At 56.7% G+C, this 17,124-nt stretch overlaps 2 protein-coding genes across 6 annotated transcripts in view; one reads left to right on the plus strand and one right to left on the minus strand.

The window, feature by feature from the left end:
* The first annotated feature begins 1,289 nt into the window (after positions 1-1,289).
* Positions 1,290-12,695, plus strand: ZBTB17 (zinc finger and BTB domain containing 17). 3 transcript variants are annotated; one of them, XM_077311021.1, is made up of 15 exons: positions 1,294-1,889; positions 2,119-2,325; positions 3,355-3,540; positions 4,391-4,558; positions 5,138-5,254; positions 5,891-6,162; positions 6,936-7,078; positions 8,588-8,888; positions 8,975-9,062; positions 9,143-9,259; positions 9,506-9,626; positions 10,405-10,535; positions 10,718-10,933; positions 11,402-11,491; positions 12,200-12,695. In XM_077311021.1, exons 1-15 carry the CDS (start codon positions 1,883-1,885, stop codon positions 12,478-12,480), a joined length of 2,445 nt encoding a protein of 814 aa, XP_077167136.1. In that variant the 5' UTR covers positions 1,294-1,882; the 3' UTR covers positions 12,481-12,695. The 3 variants fall into 3 exon arrangements, with proteins under 3 accessions (XP_077167137.1, XP_077167138.1, XP_077167136.1); XM_077311022.1 differs by lacking the exons at positions 11,402-11,491; positions 12,200-12,695 and adding an exon at positions 11,225-11,375 and having other exon boundaries at positions 1,290-1,889; XM_077311023.1 differs by lacking the exon at positions 12,200-12,695 and having other exon boundaries at positions 1,291-1,889; positions 11,276-11,408.
* A 717-nt stretch (positions 12,696-13,412) lies between these two features.
* The window catches only part of SPEN (spen family transcriptional repressor), a 59,358-nt gene continuing 55,646 nt past the window's right edge, over positions 13,413-17,124 (minus strand). For all 3 annotated transcript variants that reach the window (XM_077311020.1, XM_077311019.1, XM_077311018.1), the window contains exons 12-15: positions 15,617-16,021; positions 15,156-15,350; positions 14,555-14,713; positions 13,413-14,294 (exon numbers count right to left, since the gene is read on the minus strand). In XM_077311020.1, coding sequence (XP_077167135.1) covers positions 14,163-14,294; positions 14,555-14,713; positions 15,156-15,350; positions 15,617-16,021 — 891 coding nt within the window. In that variant the 3' untranslated portion in view covers positions 13,413-14,162. The remainder of the gene's footprint in view (positions 14,295-14,554; positions 14,714-15,155; positions 15,351-15,616; positions 16,022-17,124) is intronic.

Consider the following 17,124-nt stretch of genomic DNA (forward strand, 5'->3'; position numbering starts at 1 on the left):
GTGGCAATGTGGCCAAGGTAGCCCAGCCCTGGCAAAGCCCAGGTGGTGCCCAGTGGGACATAGTTGAAGCATCAGACTGGGATTTGGGAAGCCCAGGTTCAGATCCGTACTCTGCCATGGAAGCTCGCAGGGTAACCTTGGACCTTGTCCCACCCCCTCCTGGGCGGGGGGGGGGATACAACAAGGGAGAAGAGAGGAACAGAAGTGGCTTTGGGCTGGGGGGGGAGGAGGAGAGAAAGGCAGAATGAAATAAAAAACACCCAACTCAACACAGGTGCTGAAAGAGCTTATTTGGTTGTTGTATTTGTACAGCACTCCTAAATAAATACAATATAGAATCCAAGATAAAACATTTTAAAATCACTAATAGTTAAGAACAACCAAGCAATTGGTAGTATCTTCAATTATCTTTGTTTGGGATAGACAGTGTGAGCTATCAGATTTGCTGGGGGAAGGCCCTTTATTTCCAAACAGGCCTCAACCCTAAGCCAGGCAGAAGAACTCCTTCTTGCAACCCTTACAGAACTGAGTGCCCCCATGTTCCCAGGGAGCTCATTCCACCAGGCAGGGGCAAGGGCCAGCTGGACTTCTTTAGGGCCCTGGGGATTACCAGACGATTTGCAGACCCTGAACACAGTGCGGGGGGGGGGGGGGAGAGACTTGAGGTTAAAGTAGATGGCTCAGTCAGCACTTGGACTCAGCGTGTTCCAGCAGTGAGAAAGGCACTTTAGCTTCATGATGTGGCTTCTTAGGAAAGGAGCTGAAAATTAAGTGGCCAATACTGTGGTCTGTTTTGTACGAAGCCACAACGTGGCCTCCTCCAGAAGACTGCTTTCCCTCTGGGACTCCACTAGCTTGAGAGTGTTGACTGGCCCCGAGATTGGCTGTCAGGGCAAACTGAGGCAGAACATAACTGCCCCAGCGCAGGGCACAAATGTAATTGGGGGGATATAAGAAACAGATTTACCAGACGAGACGCCCGCAATACGCTCCCCTTACTCATAGAAGAAACAGCTCCATTTCAGAAAGGGCATCCATTCCAGGGCCTGGACTGCGTGCAGGGAAATGTGGCCCCGACCCTTTTGCCACTGCCCAAGGCTGTGTTGGGGGGGGGGGGGGGGCTGCCTGGCAAGGGCAGCCTCCTCCCCTGCTTGGCCCTGGGATGGGTCTGTTGACAGCCGCCACCACCCAATTGGCTTGGCAAGAGGGGGAGGGTGGGGGGTGGCTGCCAGCCAAGCGCAGCGGTCGCCGCGTCCTCTGCCCTGCTGGGTGCTGGAGTCCCGCTGCTGGGAGTGCGTCAAGGCAGGGCGCGTGCCGAGGGGCCCTGACCGCGGTCCCATCTCGCGCGGCCAGTGTGCGGAGGGCCAAATCGACCCGAGGGGCCTCCGCGGGTCCCACCCACGCCCCGCCCTGCAGGGGAACAGCTCTCCCCGGGCCCCCCACCTGCCCCACGGCTGGCTCAGGCCAGGGCGGCACCCGGCCTCCGGTTCTGCCGCTCGGCCCAGGAGCTTCGTCGGGTCTCGGGCCAGCTGCTGCCAAGCGACGGCTGCCCCCGGCTGAGACTGTTTCCAAAGCGGCTGGGAAGGCGGCGCGCGGAGAGCTGAGCCGTCCAACTTTCCCTCCAGTTTCGAGCTGCCTCTGGTGTCATGGCGGCCACATCGCTCTGTGAAGCGCATGCGCTAAGTGTGTCCGGCCAGGGTCGACGGGGAAAAGGGACGTCTCTATAGCGCATGCGCACGGCTGCGGGCGACATAACGTGAAGAAGGGGCGGGAACTACGCCGATGCCGCTTCCGCCCGGCTCTAAGATGGCGGCGCCCTTTGTCTGTACAGTGTCACTCTGAGTGTAGCTGCTGCTCGTCGGGATTATGTGACGCGCGCGGGATGGCAGGTGGGCGGGAGCTGGCCTCCTCCGGGCGGGGGTCAGGCGGTCCTCTCGGGGGGGGGGGAGGGGGGCGAGCACGGGGCTGGGGAAGCGGGCTCGGTGGCCCGGCCGCGCAATGAGCCGGAGGGAGGAGGGGGGGGGGCGGGCAGCTGTGAAGGCGGCGGCGGCGGGTGGGGGGGGAGACGCCTCGTCCTCGTCCTCACCGCGCCCCCTCCTCCCCCCCCCCGGCCGGCAGCCATGCACTTCCCTCAACACAGCAAGCGGGTCCTGGAGCAGCTGAACCAGCAGCGGCAGCTGGGCCTCCTCTGCGACTGCACCTTCGTGGTGGACGGCATCGACTTCAAGGCGCACAAGGCGGTCCTGGCGGCCTGCAGCCAGTACTTCCGGATGCTTTTTGTGGACCAGAAGGACGTGGTGCACCTCGACATCAGCAACGCCGCAGGTGAGCCCAGGAGCCGCCCGCAGCGGCTGTACGCTTCCCAGGGCCGCTGAGGCCCTGGCTGGGCATTTCCCCGGCCCTGGTGGGGAGTGCCCGCCCTCGCCCTGGAGTTTCCCATCAGGCCTCTTGTGTAAGGTGACCAGATTTTAACATTGGTAAAGCGGGGCACCATTGGCCAGGGGGGTTCTTGATTAAAAATTTGGTCTATATGGAGCAACAAAAAGTTTCATAGAACGCACTAATAGCATTGTATTATATATATTTTTACTTGCAACATAAGTACAATTTGCCAGGTGCCCCCAGATGTCCCTCCAACAGTGGGACAATTTGGTCACCTTACTCTTGTGTGCCAAAGCCACCCCTAGAGCGGCAGACCCCACTCAAGGCAGCCTCCTGGCTCCACCCCTACAGGGAGTTTGGCAGAAGCTCTCTTGGCGCCTGCGGGCTGAAGGCCCTGCCCTGTCTTTTGGCTGCACAAGCCCCAAAGTATCTCCCTGTTCAGAGACAGTCTTCCTGAGAGGTTGGAGGCGGTCGAGGACAGAGGGCTGTTCTCTTGGAGCACACCCATTGACTTCCTGGCTGGGATGTGTGCATTTGGGATTCCTCCACTTTGGCTTGTATGGGAAACACAAATGCTCAGCCAGCCAGGACTGCCCCCTGATTGATGCCAGGCAGCCTGGGGATGCTCAGGATCAGGAGGGAGGCTGCTTGAGGCTGGCCTGTAGTCCCAACAGGAGTTGCCTCTCCCCCCACCTCACCCATCTGTGCGGGTTGGGGTAATTGTCAGAATGATGGACCAAGTTCTGACAGACCAAGGCTAGAACCATCACTGTGTCTTGAAAGGTCACTGGCACAGCCAGCTACTCTCTGTTAAGCCTGCCTCCTAGGGTTGATGTGAAGATCAGGCAGAAGAGAGGCATCAAAGAAGGAAATGAGAGCCCTTTGCCTGTGGAGCCTTTGGGGGCTGCCTAGGGGGCAGACAGGTGGCTGCCTTCTCCAGGTCCAAGGCTGTGCTGGTCCCTTTGCCTGCAGGTCTGGAGCAGGTGCTGGAGTTCATGTACACAGCCAGGCTGAGCCTGAGTGTGGAAAATGTCGATGACGTCTTGGCCGTGGCCAGCTTCCTCCAGATGCAGGAAATCATCAGCGCCTGTAACACACTCAGGGCACTCTCGGGGCCAGCGGAAACCTGCCCAGGCCAGGCAGGCCCCTCCACAGCTGGTATGATGCTCCCTGATCCCCTCCTCCCCCCGGTCTTTGTCTTCTTTGTTTGCCTTGGCCATTGCAGATCATTTGGTACTTGTTAAGAAAATGGCCGAGCAATTTTGGTCTAATCAACTTCAGTACATCCAAGTAGTTCCTGACTAAATATCTGGGGCAAAGCTGGGCTCCATTGCTTGGGCTGGTTGCACCCCAGCTGTCTCTGTGCCATAGGGAATGGCCAGGGCTCTCCGGAGGAAGCATAATCTGAGTCGCGCTTCTTACTTTCCCCCCTTCCAGTTGGCTTCTGTTTAGGGGAAGTAGTCAAGTGGACTTCTTTGCCTCCAGCCACGGGAGTTACTTGTGACTCTGCATGAATTTGCAGTTGCCTCACTCAGCTGCCTCTGCTGTCAGAGTCAATTCTCTCTCTCCTCCAGCAACCATAAGCCTGGCAGGTGTCAGAATGAGGTGTGCCCCCAGAATTGAGACAGAAAGTAGAAGTGTGAGATGCCAGCTGAGGCATGGTAGTTTCTGTGTCAGAGGCAGAAGTGGGGCTTGGACCTTCTGTGCTGTAGCAGAGGAGGTAAGCTTCATGTGACGCAGGCTAGAGATCTGGTTTCAGCCCCAGAAGGATTGATTGACTTTCTGCTGATCTCCAGCTGCCCCCTCCCCCAATCATGGGGACATTTTAACTGCTTCAGGTCCTCCCAGCACCCCTGCAGGGTAGAATTCTGTTGTGCCTGGCTCACACATGGTGAAGCAGGACGGGAGAGAGGCCTCTGCTTGGTCCGTTCTCCATTCTCTGTCCAATTGGGAAAAGCCTAGAGGTCCAAACACGTCGTAGCTGGTTCTGCTCTCTTTTATTTCCCAGGGCAGGAGAAAGCGGCTGGTGCAAATACAGTGGCAGAGGGCATGCTCTGTGAGGTAAAGGAGGCCGCTCAGGCCCTGTCTGGAGGGCTCAAGAAGGATGAGGACGAGGAGACGAAGGAGAATGGGGGAACGGAGGGCCAGGCTGGCCCCAGAGCCATTGAGGGGTCTGGTGAGTATATGGGGGCCTGAGGAAGCCTGGAAGTAAAACCCTCCCAAATTTTAGGGAACGAATGGGGCTAGGAGGAAGGTTGCAGAAGCTGTTGTATTCTGTGTAGGCCCTGAACAGACCTGAACAGGATTTTTGCCCACTCACCCCCACCCTGAGTAGGGGACTTGCTAAGATTAACAGTGCGATCCTGAGGAGAGTTACCCCTGTCTAAGTCCAGTGAAGTCAGTGGCCTGGGGGGGGGAAGGGGTGTACAGTTGAGGAGTGTGCTGCAACCCCCTTGGGGGAGGTACAAAGGGCCAGCACAGAACCAACAGAAGGCCCGCTCCAAGCATCTGTCTTCAGAGGCTGAGTTGTGAGGGGGGGGGGGTCTACAGGGCCATACTGACTGGACTCTCCCCCTCCCCTCCACCCTCAGGTCCTTCTTTCCACTCCCTCGTGGCCAGGGTGGTTTGCCATCTTTTCCAGAAGTAGCTCTGGCTTGGCAGGTAGCCAGAGGAGCAGCTGCCCCTGTCTCCTGAGCCTGTGGGGTGGCAGGCCTTGTCTCTGGTGGCCAAACAGCTTCTCTTTCCCCTGCTGCAGGCAAGACTGTGAGAGATGACTTTGTGGGCGTTCCTGAGAAGCCACGTCCAGATGGCCTGTCCTTTGCAGAAAGTGGCTCTGCTTCAAAGCCCCCCCATGTGGGGGCCACCGAGGCTGGTGAGGGTCAGCCCCCATTCCTGTGGCACTGTGAGGCCTTGAGGCTTACGTGGTGGGGTGGGGTGGGGGGTGGCCTTCTTCCTTTAGGCGTGCCCCTTGCCTTCCCAACCAGGATTGGGGGGCCTGTCCTATTTCCCCTATGCTGGGGCATGCAACTCTCCCCCCCAACCCAGAAGGAAGAGATAGTTCATCGGTGTGGGTGCTGGGCCTGGGCCATTTTTCAGCACTGGCCAGCAGGGTCTCCTCTTTCAAGCCTTTCTTTTCAAGAATGAGAGTGAGGGTCGGGGTTATCTGTGCTGGGCTTTTGAGAACCTCCATACCCAGAGTACAGTGTTTCCTTGGGGTGTTTTCCAGGTGTGTGTTCGTGTGTGTGTGTGTGTGCGGGGGGGTCACCTGTGTGGACATTCCAGCTGGTATGGGAGATCCTGAGCCCAACACAGTCCATGGAGGGGAGACTGAGATGCATCTAACTGGGCAGAGCTGCTGAGTTTCAGGGGAGCAGTGCTGGTGGGGGAGGGGTTGGCCCAGGCTCTTTGTGGCTCTTGGGAGTGTCCCTGCCACTGAGGGCCAGTCTCCCCTTCCGTGGCATCTACTCTCAGTCCACATCAGCTCTGCCTTGCCCCGTTGCCCTTCAAGATCCCCCAGCACTGAAGCTTCCTGCGGAGCTGGAGGTGGAGCTGGAGGAGCGAGATGGCGAGCCCCTCTTGGAGGCAGAAGCTGCCTCTCGGGCCACAGAGCAGAAGAGGGCCAAGCTGGCAAACGGCAGCGTCCCTGAGGAGGAGAGTGAATCTGGAGGCACCGACTCTGGACCAGAGAACGGAGCTGGCGAAATGAGGCTGCTGCGCTCCGGAACGTACAGTGAGCGGACCGAGTCCAAAGCGTACGGGTCGGTCACACACAAGTGTGAGGTGAGCCACGTGGGGGGTTCTCCCTCCTCCCACTGTCCTACAGACTGCTTGTCCAAGCATGGGGCCACCTTTGTGTCATGTGGGCCAGCCGGCTGTGGGTGGGTGGCTGCAAAGGTTTGGATTTGAAGTTAGCTCCTGCCTGGACTTCGCTGAAGAGGCAGCCAGCGCCCTCTAGCCCCTAGCTGCCCCCAGTCGGTTTGCTTACTGTACGTGCTGTCTCTTGAGAGATCTGCTCACAGCTGCTTGCATGTCAAAACAATCCTAAAATCACAAACCTGACAGTGTAGGTGATCCATATTAAGAGCAGGCTATAAAAACAGCGTGGCTCACAAGATGGAGCACCTCAGCGTGCCCTCTTCAAGGGCCCCTCAGGTCACGAGGCAAAGGAAAAGAGCAAACTTCTTTGCCGGAAAGGCGAAGTCCAGGGGAGCCATAGGTGGGCGGGCAAATGGACGGGCATCCCAAAGATGTTGTGCCCCCACTGGAGGAGCCCTGGCCCTGCTTACTGCCCTCCTCCTCGAAGAAGAAGAGGGGAATGCTTCCATCCAGCTGGGCTCTCTGCCACACTGTCCTCTGGTTCTGGGATTGGGGGGAGAGGCAGAGGTTGCACATGGCCATGGGGTGTCCATGCATGAGGGTTTGATGCAGCTGCCCAAGGTGCTGGTGGGCCTTCCTTTTGGGCCTAGCTGGGGCTTGCCGAGGGAGGGAGGGAGGGAGGAGGTGGTGGCAAGGCAGCTTCCCTGGGCAGAGGCTCACCCAACCTTTTTCTGTAGGACTGTGGGAAGGAGTTCACTCACACAGGGAACTTCAAGCGGCACATTCGCATCCACACAGGGGAGAAGCCCTTTTCCTGCCGGGAGTGTGCGAAAGCCTTTTCCGACCCGGCAGCCTGCAAAGCCCATGAAAAGACCCACAGGTGGGTGGGAGAGTGGTGTGGAGGTGGGGTCTCAGGAAGAGGGCCTGTCAGGCAAAGGTCCCCCAGAGTTCACACAAGGAGAAATTTGGCTCCTTTTGGCAAAAGACTTGGTGGCATTCAGTGAAGCAGATGGGCAGTCGGTTCAGGATGGACAAAACAAAATATGACTTCACAGAATCATAGAGTTGGAAGGGGCCATACAGGCCCTCTACCACCTGCTCAACGCAGGATCAGCCCTAAGCATCCTAAAGACTTTACACAGAGTGATGAAAATATGGCATTCTCTGCCAGAGGGTTTCATGAGGGCCACAGGAACAAGCAGCTTTCAAAGGGGGCCAGGTTGATTCATGGAGGATAGGTTTATCAGTGGCTACTAGCCATGGGGGCTGAGGGGAGCCTCTATGTTCACAAAGCCATGAGGCAGCGTCAGGGGAAGGCTTCAGCATCTCAGCCCTCTTGTTGGCCCTCTTAAAGAACGGGTTGGCCACAGAGACAGGATACTGGACTAGATGGACCCTCCCTGATCTGATCCAGCAGGGCTCCTCTGATGTTCACTGAAGCTGCATTGCTGTGATCTGATGGGAGACACGAAAGGGAGGAGGCGGATCCCCCCTTCCTGGGGAGGTATGGTTTCTGTGGAACTGGGAGGCTCCATTTCTAGTTCCACCTAAGAGCTGGCCAAAGGGAAAGGGAAATCCTCTGTTTGGAATCACACTTATCTCTTGAGCAGCTCTGCTGCTGTGGTCCATCCCTGCCCCCTCCATCCTGCCCCAGGCTGAGAGTCCAAGAGTTGTGCAGACGCTGGGTGCTGGACAGAGCTCTTGTGGCCAAGAAAACAGTCACCAGACTCTTGATGTGAAGTTGCTGCACCTTCAGACCCTGCTTGAGACCGCTCACAAGATAACATCAAATGTAATCGTAAAGAATAACAAACCTATAACCCCCCCCCCCCCCAACACACACACATATAGACAATTCAGCAACTGCGATGATCCTCCTAAGAGCCTGGGGGCGCAGCACAGATCAAAAAGACAGAGAAACTACCCCACCCCTTAAAGATGGGACAGGAAGACGGGCCTTGGCTGGGTGCCTCAAATTGTCGGGTAGGCTGTAGGTTAGCTTTCCTGGGGAAGGGCATTCCACAGGCAAGGGGCGACCACTGATGAAGGCCTGTCTGTGTTTCCTGTCCACATCTCTTCTGCTGAAAGCAGGTTTGGGAAGGAGGGTCTTGACTGGCAGAACTCCTGGGAGGTCTTAAGGCCCCATACCAGTTATGGCTCTTTTCAGTAGAAATGGAGGGCTTCAAGACCCCGAAAGCTGCCTTCTCTGCTATCTCCCCAAATTGTGACTAACTGCCCTGCCAATGGCTTGTTCTTTTTTGGGTGGGACTGTGGGTTCTTGGAACTTGTCTTGGCCAACAACCATTCCAGAGATATGCTGTTCTTGCTGCTCTGGCTGCATTCAGAGTAGCCCCCTCCCCCCCGCCTGCCCCCCCTTCCCGCCCTACAGCCCCCTGAAGCCCTACAGCTGCGAGGAGTGTGGCAAGAGCTACCGCCTGATCAGCCTCCTGAACCTGCACAAGAAGCGCCACACGGGGGAGGCCAAGTACCGTTGCGAGGACTGTGGCAAGCTCTTCACCACCTCCGGCAACTTGAAGCGCCACCAGCTGGTGCACAGCGGGGAGAAGCCCTACCAGTGCGACTACTGTGGGCGGTCCTTCTCTGATCCTACCTCCAAGATGCGCCACCTGGAGACCCACGACACAGACAAGGAGCACAAATGCCCCCACTGTGAGAAGAAGTTCAACCAGGTGAGGCCGGGCTGGGGCAGGGCACACCGGCAGGAACGGCGGAGGCGGCCTCGCGCTCACGGGCAGTCTCACCCCTCTGCCGGCAGGTGGGGAACCTCAAGGCCCATTTGAAGATCCACATCGCAGATGGGCCACTCAAGTGCCGGGAGTGTGGGAAGCAGTTTACCACCTCAGGTGCGGAGCTAGGGGGGCAGGCTGGCAGTAGGGGTGGGAGGCTCATGTTGGGCATTCTCACAGTGCCAGATTCCCCACAGGCAACCTGAAGCGACACTTGCGCATCCACAGTGGAGAGAAGCCCTACATCTGTGTGCATTGCCAACGCCAGTTTGCTGACCCTGGAGCTATGCAGCGCCATGTCCGCATCCACACGGGTGAGCTGCTGTGGGAGGTGGAGGTGGGTGGGCTAGTGGTCCTCCCTCATCTGGGCCAGCCTGGGAGGTCCTGCCCATAGAGCACTGGTCATGGCGGTCTGGGCCCATCTCATGCCTGAAGCAAAGGAGCTCTGGGCAGGGTGGGAGCTGGTCTGCTGAAGGCAGTTTGGATTTCAAGAGCCACCTGGAACCTTGTTCCTGTGAGCCTGTCTGCTCCAACCCTGCCCTTCTGCTCTTCCTTCCCAGGCGAGAAGCCGTGCCAGTGTCTGATCTGTGGCAAAGCCTTCACCCAGGCCAGCTCACTCATTGCTCATGTGCGCCAACACACAGGAGAGAAGCCTTATGTTTGCGAACGCTGCGGCAAGAGGTGAGGGCCCTGCTCTCCCCACCCCCACCAGAGCCAAACAATTCTGGGCCTGCCTCCCTTTGGCCTGCTGCAGTCCCCCACAGGCAGCTTCTGAGCCCGCTTGTCCCACAGGCCTTTGGGCCGATGGCAGTGTGGCCCACTGGCCGTCCTTGAGTTGCCATCCCTCCCCCACACATACACCAGGGAAGGGCTGGAAATGGCAGCTGACCAGGCCCTAACCCCAACCCCAGGGAAGGAGGAGACTTGGCTAATGTGCTTCTGGCACCAATTTCAGGTGCTGTGAGAACCTTCAAAGCCCCTTCCCCCCCCCCCCGACCCTTAGGGCCATTCCATAAACTAACCTCTGCTGCTTGGCTCTGGCACCTGACCTTGCCCTCAGACCTCCCCCCCTCATGCTGCTGCTTCTGGGCTTGGGGCCTCCTTGGCTTGCCAGATCAAAACATCCCCTCTCTTAGCTGCATTCTCAGACAGGAGCATGTGCATTTGGGAGCCCACCCTGAGGCTGGATGCTCAGAAGTGGCCCAAAGAGAGGGAAGGAGGGAGAGCAGGGCTTCTTCCTGGCTCTCTCATCAGGCTGGTAATGTTGCCTGCTTCCCGCAAGGGTCCAAACTGCATTAGAGCCGACCCCTCGGCCCCAGCCCGGAGGGCTCAGCACTGGCTGCTCTGCATTTGTGGCAGGACTGGAACCGGCTTTGCAGTCCTCCCATGGGAGCTGATTCTGGGGCAGGCTTGGCAGTTTCCCTGATGCCCTGGTTTGCCTCTGTCTCCTTCCCCCCAGGTTTGTCCAGTCGAGCCAGCTAGCCAATCACATTCGCCACCATGACAACATCCGGCCCCACAAGTGCAGTGTCTGCAATAAGGCCTTTGTCAACGTGGGGGACCTTTCCAAACACATAATCATCCATACAGGTGAGGCCAGGGACTATGTGTTTTCTGTGGTGGTGGGGCTCACAAGTCTAGGGCTAACTGGGAAAGGGAAGCAGGGACAGTTGTGGGGAGGACCATGCTGAGCTGCCCCCATGTCACCAAGAGTCAGCCAGTCCTGAATGAGCAGAAACCAATGCCCGCTTTTGGTCCTTGGTTCCGCACAGGTGAGAAGCCATTCCTCTGTGACAAATGTGGCCGTGGGTTCAACCGTGTGGATAACCTTCGTTCCCACGTGAAGACTGTCCACCAGGGCAAAGCTGGGATGAAGCTGCTGGAAGGTGGAGAAGGGGATGATCTCAACATTGTGACTGTGGCCTCCGATGAGATGGTGACCCTGGCCACAGAAGCGCTGGCGGCCACGGCTGTCACTCAGCTCACAGGTGCGTTGAGGCTTCTTTGGGCCAGGAAGGGGCTCGGCCCACCCTTGCTCAGCTCGGGGTGGAGAATGGAGGACCAGGCTGGGAGGTGCTGCCAGGCACCTGGCACTCTGCGTGTCCCCCAAGGACTTCTGTGGCTTGCACCCGTATTCACTGGAAATGCTGTCATAAGGTCCAGGGCAGCCTGCATTGGGACAGCCAGCCTGGCAGCTGTGGGAGTGGGAGTGGGGCTTCCGTACCACCTGACAGTTCCCTCTTCCTCTCTCTGCTTTTTGAACACATCGATTTTTGCAGCAAGGACTGCAAGAGATCCTACCCATGCTGCAACTCAGTCCTTTCTCACAGCTGCCGTGGCTGGATGAATGCAGCTTTCCTTCCCCACATGTGTGGGGGGCACAATTTGCACCCCACGGGCTGCGGGCAGGAGTTGTCTCTGGATACATCTTTTGACCGCCATGGCTTCCTTCCCAGTGGTCCCAGTGGCAGCTCCAGTCACAGCAGATGAGACAGAAGCCCTGAAGGCGGAGATTACCAAGGCAGTGAAGCAGGTGCAAGAAGCAGGTGAGCCCTCAGGCTGGCTGTGTAGCAGCTGGCTGGGGGGTTTGGTTCTCAGGGCTCTCCAGCCCTCCGATGCAATGCATGCCTAGTTTGGTCTCAATACTGGCAACAAAAGAGCCCGTCAGCCACTAGAGGTGAAGAGCAGCCACCAGTGGAAAGCAGCAAAGGGACATGAAGGGCGGAGTTTCAAGGGGAAATGTGCAGGCTTGGGATTCCCCCAAAGAGCTCCCCAGCCCCTCCAGCTGTACTGCACAAGCTTTGCTTTTCAGGCCATTTCAAATATGCTGAAGGTTCAGTCTAGGATAAGGAGCCAGCTTTGAAAGCCAGCCAGCTTAGCTGTCCTCTCTGCTTTGCTCCTGCCTGAAGGTGTCTCAGCTTCCAGGAAGGGGGGGGGACTGGGAGAGGGGCAGTTGTGCCCTCCTCTCATGCTGTGTTGCATGAGGACCCTCAGTGTGCAGCTCTTCACTTGCTTGGTCTTCCCTCCTTTGCCATGGGGGCACCTGGCTGAGAGGGCCTCTTGGAAGCACTCAGTCCACTCTGATTGTGCGTGGGGGGGGGGGGGAGAGGGTATCACCCAATTCTCAGTAGTTCAGAAAATGGCACAGGCTGGGGGGGGGGGGTTCTGCTGTGTTGCAACTGTCTCTCTTTGCTGCCATGGAGGTGGTTGCGGTGCTTTCTAGGCCTTGCTTCCTGATGTGTCCTTTATTCTAGATCCCAACACCCAGATTCTCTACGCCTGCGACTCCTGCGGGGAAAAGTTCTTAGATGCCAACAGCTTGGCCCAGCATGTGCGCATCCACACGGCACAAGCTCTGGTCATGTTCCAGGCAGACACAGACTTTTACCAGCAGTACGGAACCACCACAGCGTGGCAGTCTGAGCAGGTCCTACCCTCTGGAGAGCTCCTCTTTCGGGCACGAGACGGGTCAGAGGTGCCGCCCTCTCTGACGGAAGCTTCGCTGCCTGCAGGGGCTCCTGGGCCTGCAGAGTGAAGCCACAGCCCTATTGGACTTCACAGTTGGGCCTGCCAGGGACTCTGATGGGGCCACCCTTCCGGATCCTGGCAGAGCAGCACTGGGAGGGGAGGGGCTGAAGTCAGCCAGGCACAGCTACAGGCTGCTACTGTAAACAAAGCTATTTCTGTACAGGAGAGAATCTACATCTGTGTTGATATTTAGATGAAATAAATGCCCTTATTTTCTAAAAAGATTAGCTTGCTGCCACCAGTGGCCACTGCACTGTGCTTCCGTGCACCCCAAAGAAATTCTGACCTTTCAGGAACACGGAGCACCAATCCGGATGGGCTTTGTCTCCCTCTGTTGAGCGAATGGCCCACTTATTCCTATTCTTTGCTTGCAATCATTGAAGCTGTGCCTGATCCAGAAGAGGACTCCTCCACTGATCCTAAAAATGAAGCTCATGCGGGAGGCTGCGGTGGGGTAGGGCTCTGTCAAAAGCAGACCTCTGGGTATATGATGGCTGTAGACAAGCAAGGGGCTAAATGCAGTGGTCAGCTGCCCTCACCTGCCCGTCAGTGGACAGCCAGCTCGGGCCCTGGACCAGGCTACCTCTTCCGCAAGAACCCGCAGCCAACTGGCCGCCTTCCCCCAAGGGCCAACTCCTGTATAGGTGGAACCTGCAGCGCTTCCATAGGCACAAGGGCAAGGTTACCACACAGCACACCCCACCGCAGGGCTGTTTTGTATTTTTTTAATAAAGTTTGTAATCCAATGGACACACAAAACAAAACTGCGCTGAGAAAAACAGTTCCATAAATTAATTGTTTGGGAGGTGGAGGGGAACGAGGACAAAAGGGGAGGGGGATAAAGAATCTGCACAAGTGTATAACACTTCCACATGTGACGGGGGGGGGGGGGAGGTCTAAATGAAGCGCAATGACAAATGAGTGACACATACAAAGTCCGAGTATGAAAATAAGATTTTTTTTCCCTCTGAAAACACATTTTTTGGCACAGATTAAAAAAAAAGTATGCTGTGGGGGATCAGATTTCTTTTTTAAAGTCAGTATTATATATATATATTTATATATATATATATATATATATTATATTTATACATACACACACACACACACCCCACCCCAGAGTCCTGCACATCCCAGAAGAAAACACCTCTCCCTTTAATGTTTTGCTTTGTTCCACTGTAAACTGTACATCCCAGGCGGAGGGAGGGAGGGAGGAGCAGGTGCCACCTGGCGCAGAGGGGAGAAGAAGGGAGGCCTGCCGGAGGGCGCCCCGCCAGAAGGAGCAGACTGTCCCAGCTGCTGAGCTTCTGAGTCCGTGTGTGTATGGAGACATCCCTTCAGAACGCCACAACATGTCTTCCACTGTGCAAAGGTCCAACATCACTATTAGTGCAAAGGCAGTTCTGGTTCCTTTTAAAAAAATCTGTTTTGTAAATAAAAATAGCCTTCCTTAAATTTCTCTCCCAAAGGAGGCACTAAACCTAAGAGCAGCCTGCCTCAAAGGGTACCTCCGACGTCCATCTTCACTAGAGCCGTATGTAAACATACACCGGTGGCGTGGCCGCTGACCCAGGGGCACGGGTTGCTGGAGTCCCACTGAGGCGGGGGGCAGCTGCTTGGCTGTCCATCCTCTCCCTGCCCGTTTTGGCTCTCTTGCCTTGGAGAGGCGAGTGGCAACCAGTTGGCTGCTCAGACGGATGCAATGACAATCATCAGATGAGGAGAGATGTTGGAGATGCTGGCCAGGAGGTCCGGGGCCAGGCGAGACAGATGGCTCTCGGAGAACTCACAGGGTGGGAATATCTGCAGAACGTAAGCAGGCTGGAAGGCAGAATTAGAGAGGGAACCCTCACAGCTGAGCAGCAAGCAGCCACAGCCCCCACCCCCAGGCCTCCCCCCCTGCCCTCAAAGGTGGAGGGAGGGCCTTGTCTGACCCAACCACACAGCTGCCCATACGAGGCTGATGGTAATGGTCCGATTCCCCCCACCCAACTCACTGCTCTGCTCCTGCTGGGTTCTACTCTGATTGCCATTCTCAGGGAGGCCATGGGCAGTGGCACTCAGTGCCTCCTTCACCATACCTGGTTGGAGCCGGGATTGGGAACGTTGATGATGCCAGCAGCTTGCTTGGCCTGTAGGTAGCTGATGAAAGCAGCCTTCAGTGACTCCGTCTGGCTGACCACGTCCCCTTGGTCTCGCCCACAGGGCAAAGCCAGCAGCAGGCAATAGTCGCTCTCCACCTGAAGAACAACAGGCCAGGTTACTGCAGCCACCTTTGGAGCGGGCTCAGAGACTTCCATGGTCTCCAAATACCATAGCAGGCTGGCACAGACCACCAAAAGGAAGCCTTCTGCCAGCGTGGAATCGGCATGACCAATGGTGACCAGAAATGAAACGGCAACTCAGCCCTTTCAAGTTCCACCCAGAGTGGGACCGCTAAAGGCGTTTCTTCACCTCCTCCCAGACAACCCTAAGAACCCAGCACCTCCCTGGAGCCCTGATTCACAATGCCCCCCGCCCGCTGAATACCAAGGACTAGGTCTTCCCTGCTGGGGCTCCCTACTTACAGAAGGACCGTGTACTCTGTGACTGGGCTCCCCGACTGTTGCTGGAGAGCCCAGCACCAGGAATGCCAAGTAGGTTCAGCAGGAGTGAGATCTCCAGGCATCATTCACCACTCACCATCATCCTGCGTGCCACACCCTCCAGTTGGGATGCTTCTAGCCTCATGCGCTGAGCAATACGCAATGGAGGACCCCCTTCTGGAGCAGGCAGAGAGCGATGTGCCAAGACATTGTTGCCAGAGACGAAGTGCAGCTGGACTGCGGCGGTGTCATTCTTCAAGGCCAAAAGTCCCTGCCACACAATCGGATATTTCTGCAAACATGAGACAGGGAAGAAGAGTGAGATTGTTGAATGCCTGGACCACAGGGGTGGGGCAGGGATGGAGACCTCCACACCAATCACAGAACCCTCCCAATCCCCAAGAGCCCTCATCTCCTCTTTACTGCAGACCAGAGTCTAACTCCCGAGACCTCTAAGGATCCCCCCAGCCACCAGTTGCCCCTGCCTTGCCCATCCTTGGCTGTCCTCTCCACAACACCCAGAATAAGACAGGAAGCAAGCGCCAGGGCAAAACTTACTGTCAGAAGTTGGACCATGTCCACTGGCCTTTGAGAGACGGGGTCCGGTTTGAGTACTGACTGAGGTTCCGAGCGGGAGAGTGACAGTCCCAGAGGAATGCCGGGACTGGTGGTGGTCGGGATGAAGAGGGCTGCCTTCTGAACCGCTGGGGCCTGGTGTGGGGAAGGGACCTCCTGCTTCACAGAAATGGTGACAGGAGAAGGATAGGAGGTCGGGCCCGCCTCTGCCTGTGCTCTCGGGAGATGCACATGGGCCTCCATCTGCGGAACATGCCGGCTTAGGGCAGAGTGATGAGTTGGCTCTGGCCCTGTGGCCTGTGTCCCCCCTTTGGGCTCCTGGGAGAGCTGTGGCGTTTTGCTGTGAGCCGGCTGACTAGGATGTGAATGCTCCCCTTCTGGTAGACCCTACAAGCCACAAGAGGAAGCAAAGTGGTTACGGTCAGGTAAAGCAGCCACAGCCTCTGGCTGGCCAATCATCTTGACTGCTCATTACTCTAGCCAGACGTTGGGGAGCAGACGGGACAAGCTGGCTCTGACAGCACTTGCCCCCTTATCAAGGTGTGCAGCCTCCATGACAGTCCTTCAAGTGCTGAACTGAGGAGATTGCTTCGCACCCTCCTCTGAATCCTGCCCCAACAACAACATGCCAATATCCTGCTCTGCTCGGTCTCCTCAGGGTCGGCCTTGGCTACTGTCTGGATGGGAGCCCTCCAAGGAAGACCAGGTTGCTATACAGAGGCAATCAGGAGCAACCCACCTCTACATTTCTCCTGTCCTAAAACCCTCTGGGGCTGTCATAAGTCCAATATGCCCTGTGGCACAATTTACGCACAGCAACATAAAAACAAGCCATGAAACAACAGCTGTGAAGCTTGTAAGATGAAACTCCTGAGTCAAAAGGTGCCATTAGCCTGGGTGCCTAATACACAATAAAGCAGGCCAGCTTCCAGGAGAGTGTGGTCCAGAGACCACCAAAGAAAAAGCCATGTTCCTATTCACGACTTGTTTCACATCTGCAGGCTGTAGGGTTAGGGGCGTTTGGGTATTTTGTTCTAAAGGGACCACCACTTCTTTGGCTTCTGCATGTTGCTTTCATAATGGAGACAATATGCAGAGCCACTAGATATGAACTAAGAGTACCTGCCTACCGTGGGCACTGGAAGTGGTGAGTCCCCATGATGTTCACACGCACCAAGAATTTTTGTATGTGAACTGCCTCCATATATGTGAATAGGTTTTGGTTCCTGTGTACAGAAGCTGCATGGGCATGGAAAACGAGCAGGGAAAACCCACTCACATCACTCCAGATACATGCTGAGGACTGCAGTGTCTCTGGCGTTTCTCTGCCTGACTGGCAGTCCTTGCTTCCACCAAACCCACACACACACAATGCTGGCAAAAGCTGCCCCCCCCTCCCCCTGCCTTCTCAGCACACAACCCCCTGCCCCCCCCCCCAAGCTATTCACCCCAAAGCCAAAAGGAGGAGGAGGAGGAGGAAGAGGCAGGGA

The sequence above is a fragment of the Paroedura picta genome, chromosome 15 (assembly GCF_049243985.1).
Source record: "Paroedura picta isolate Pp20150507F chromosome 15, Ppicta_v3.0, whole genome shotgun sequence".
NCBI lineage: Eukaryota > Metazoa > Chordata > Lepidosauria > Squamata > Gekkonidae > Paroedura > Paroedura picta.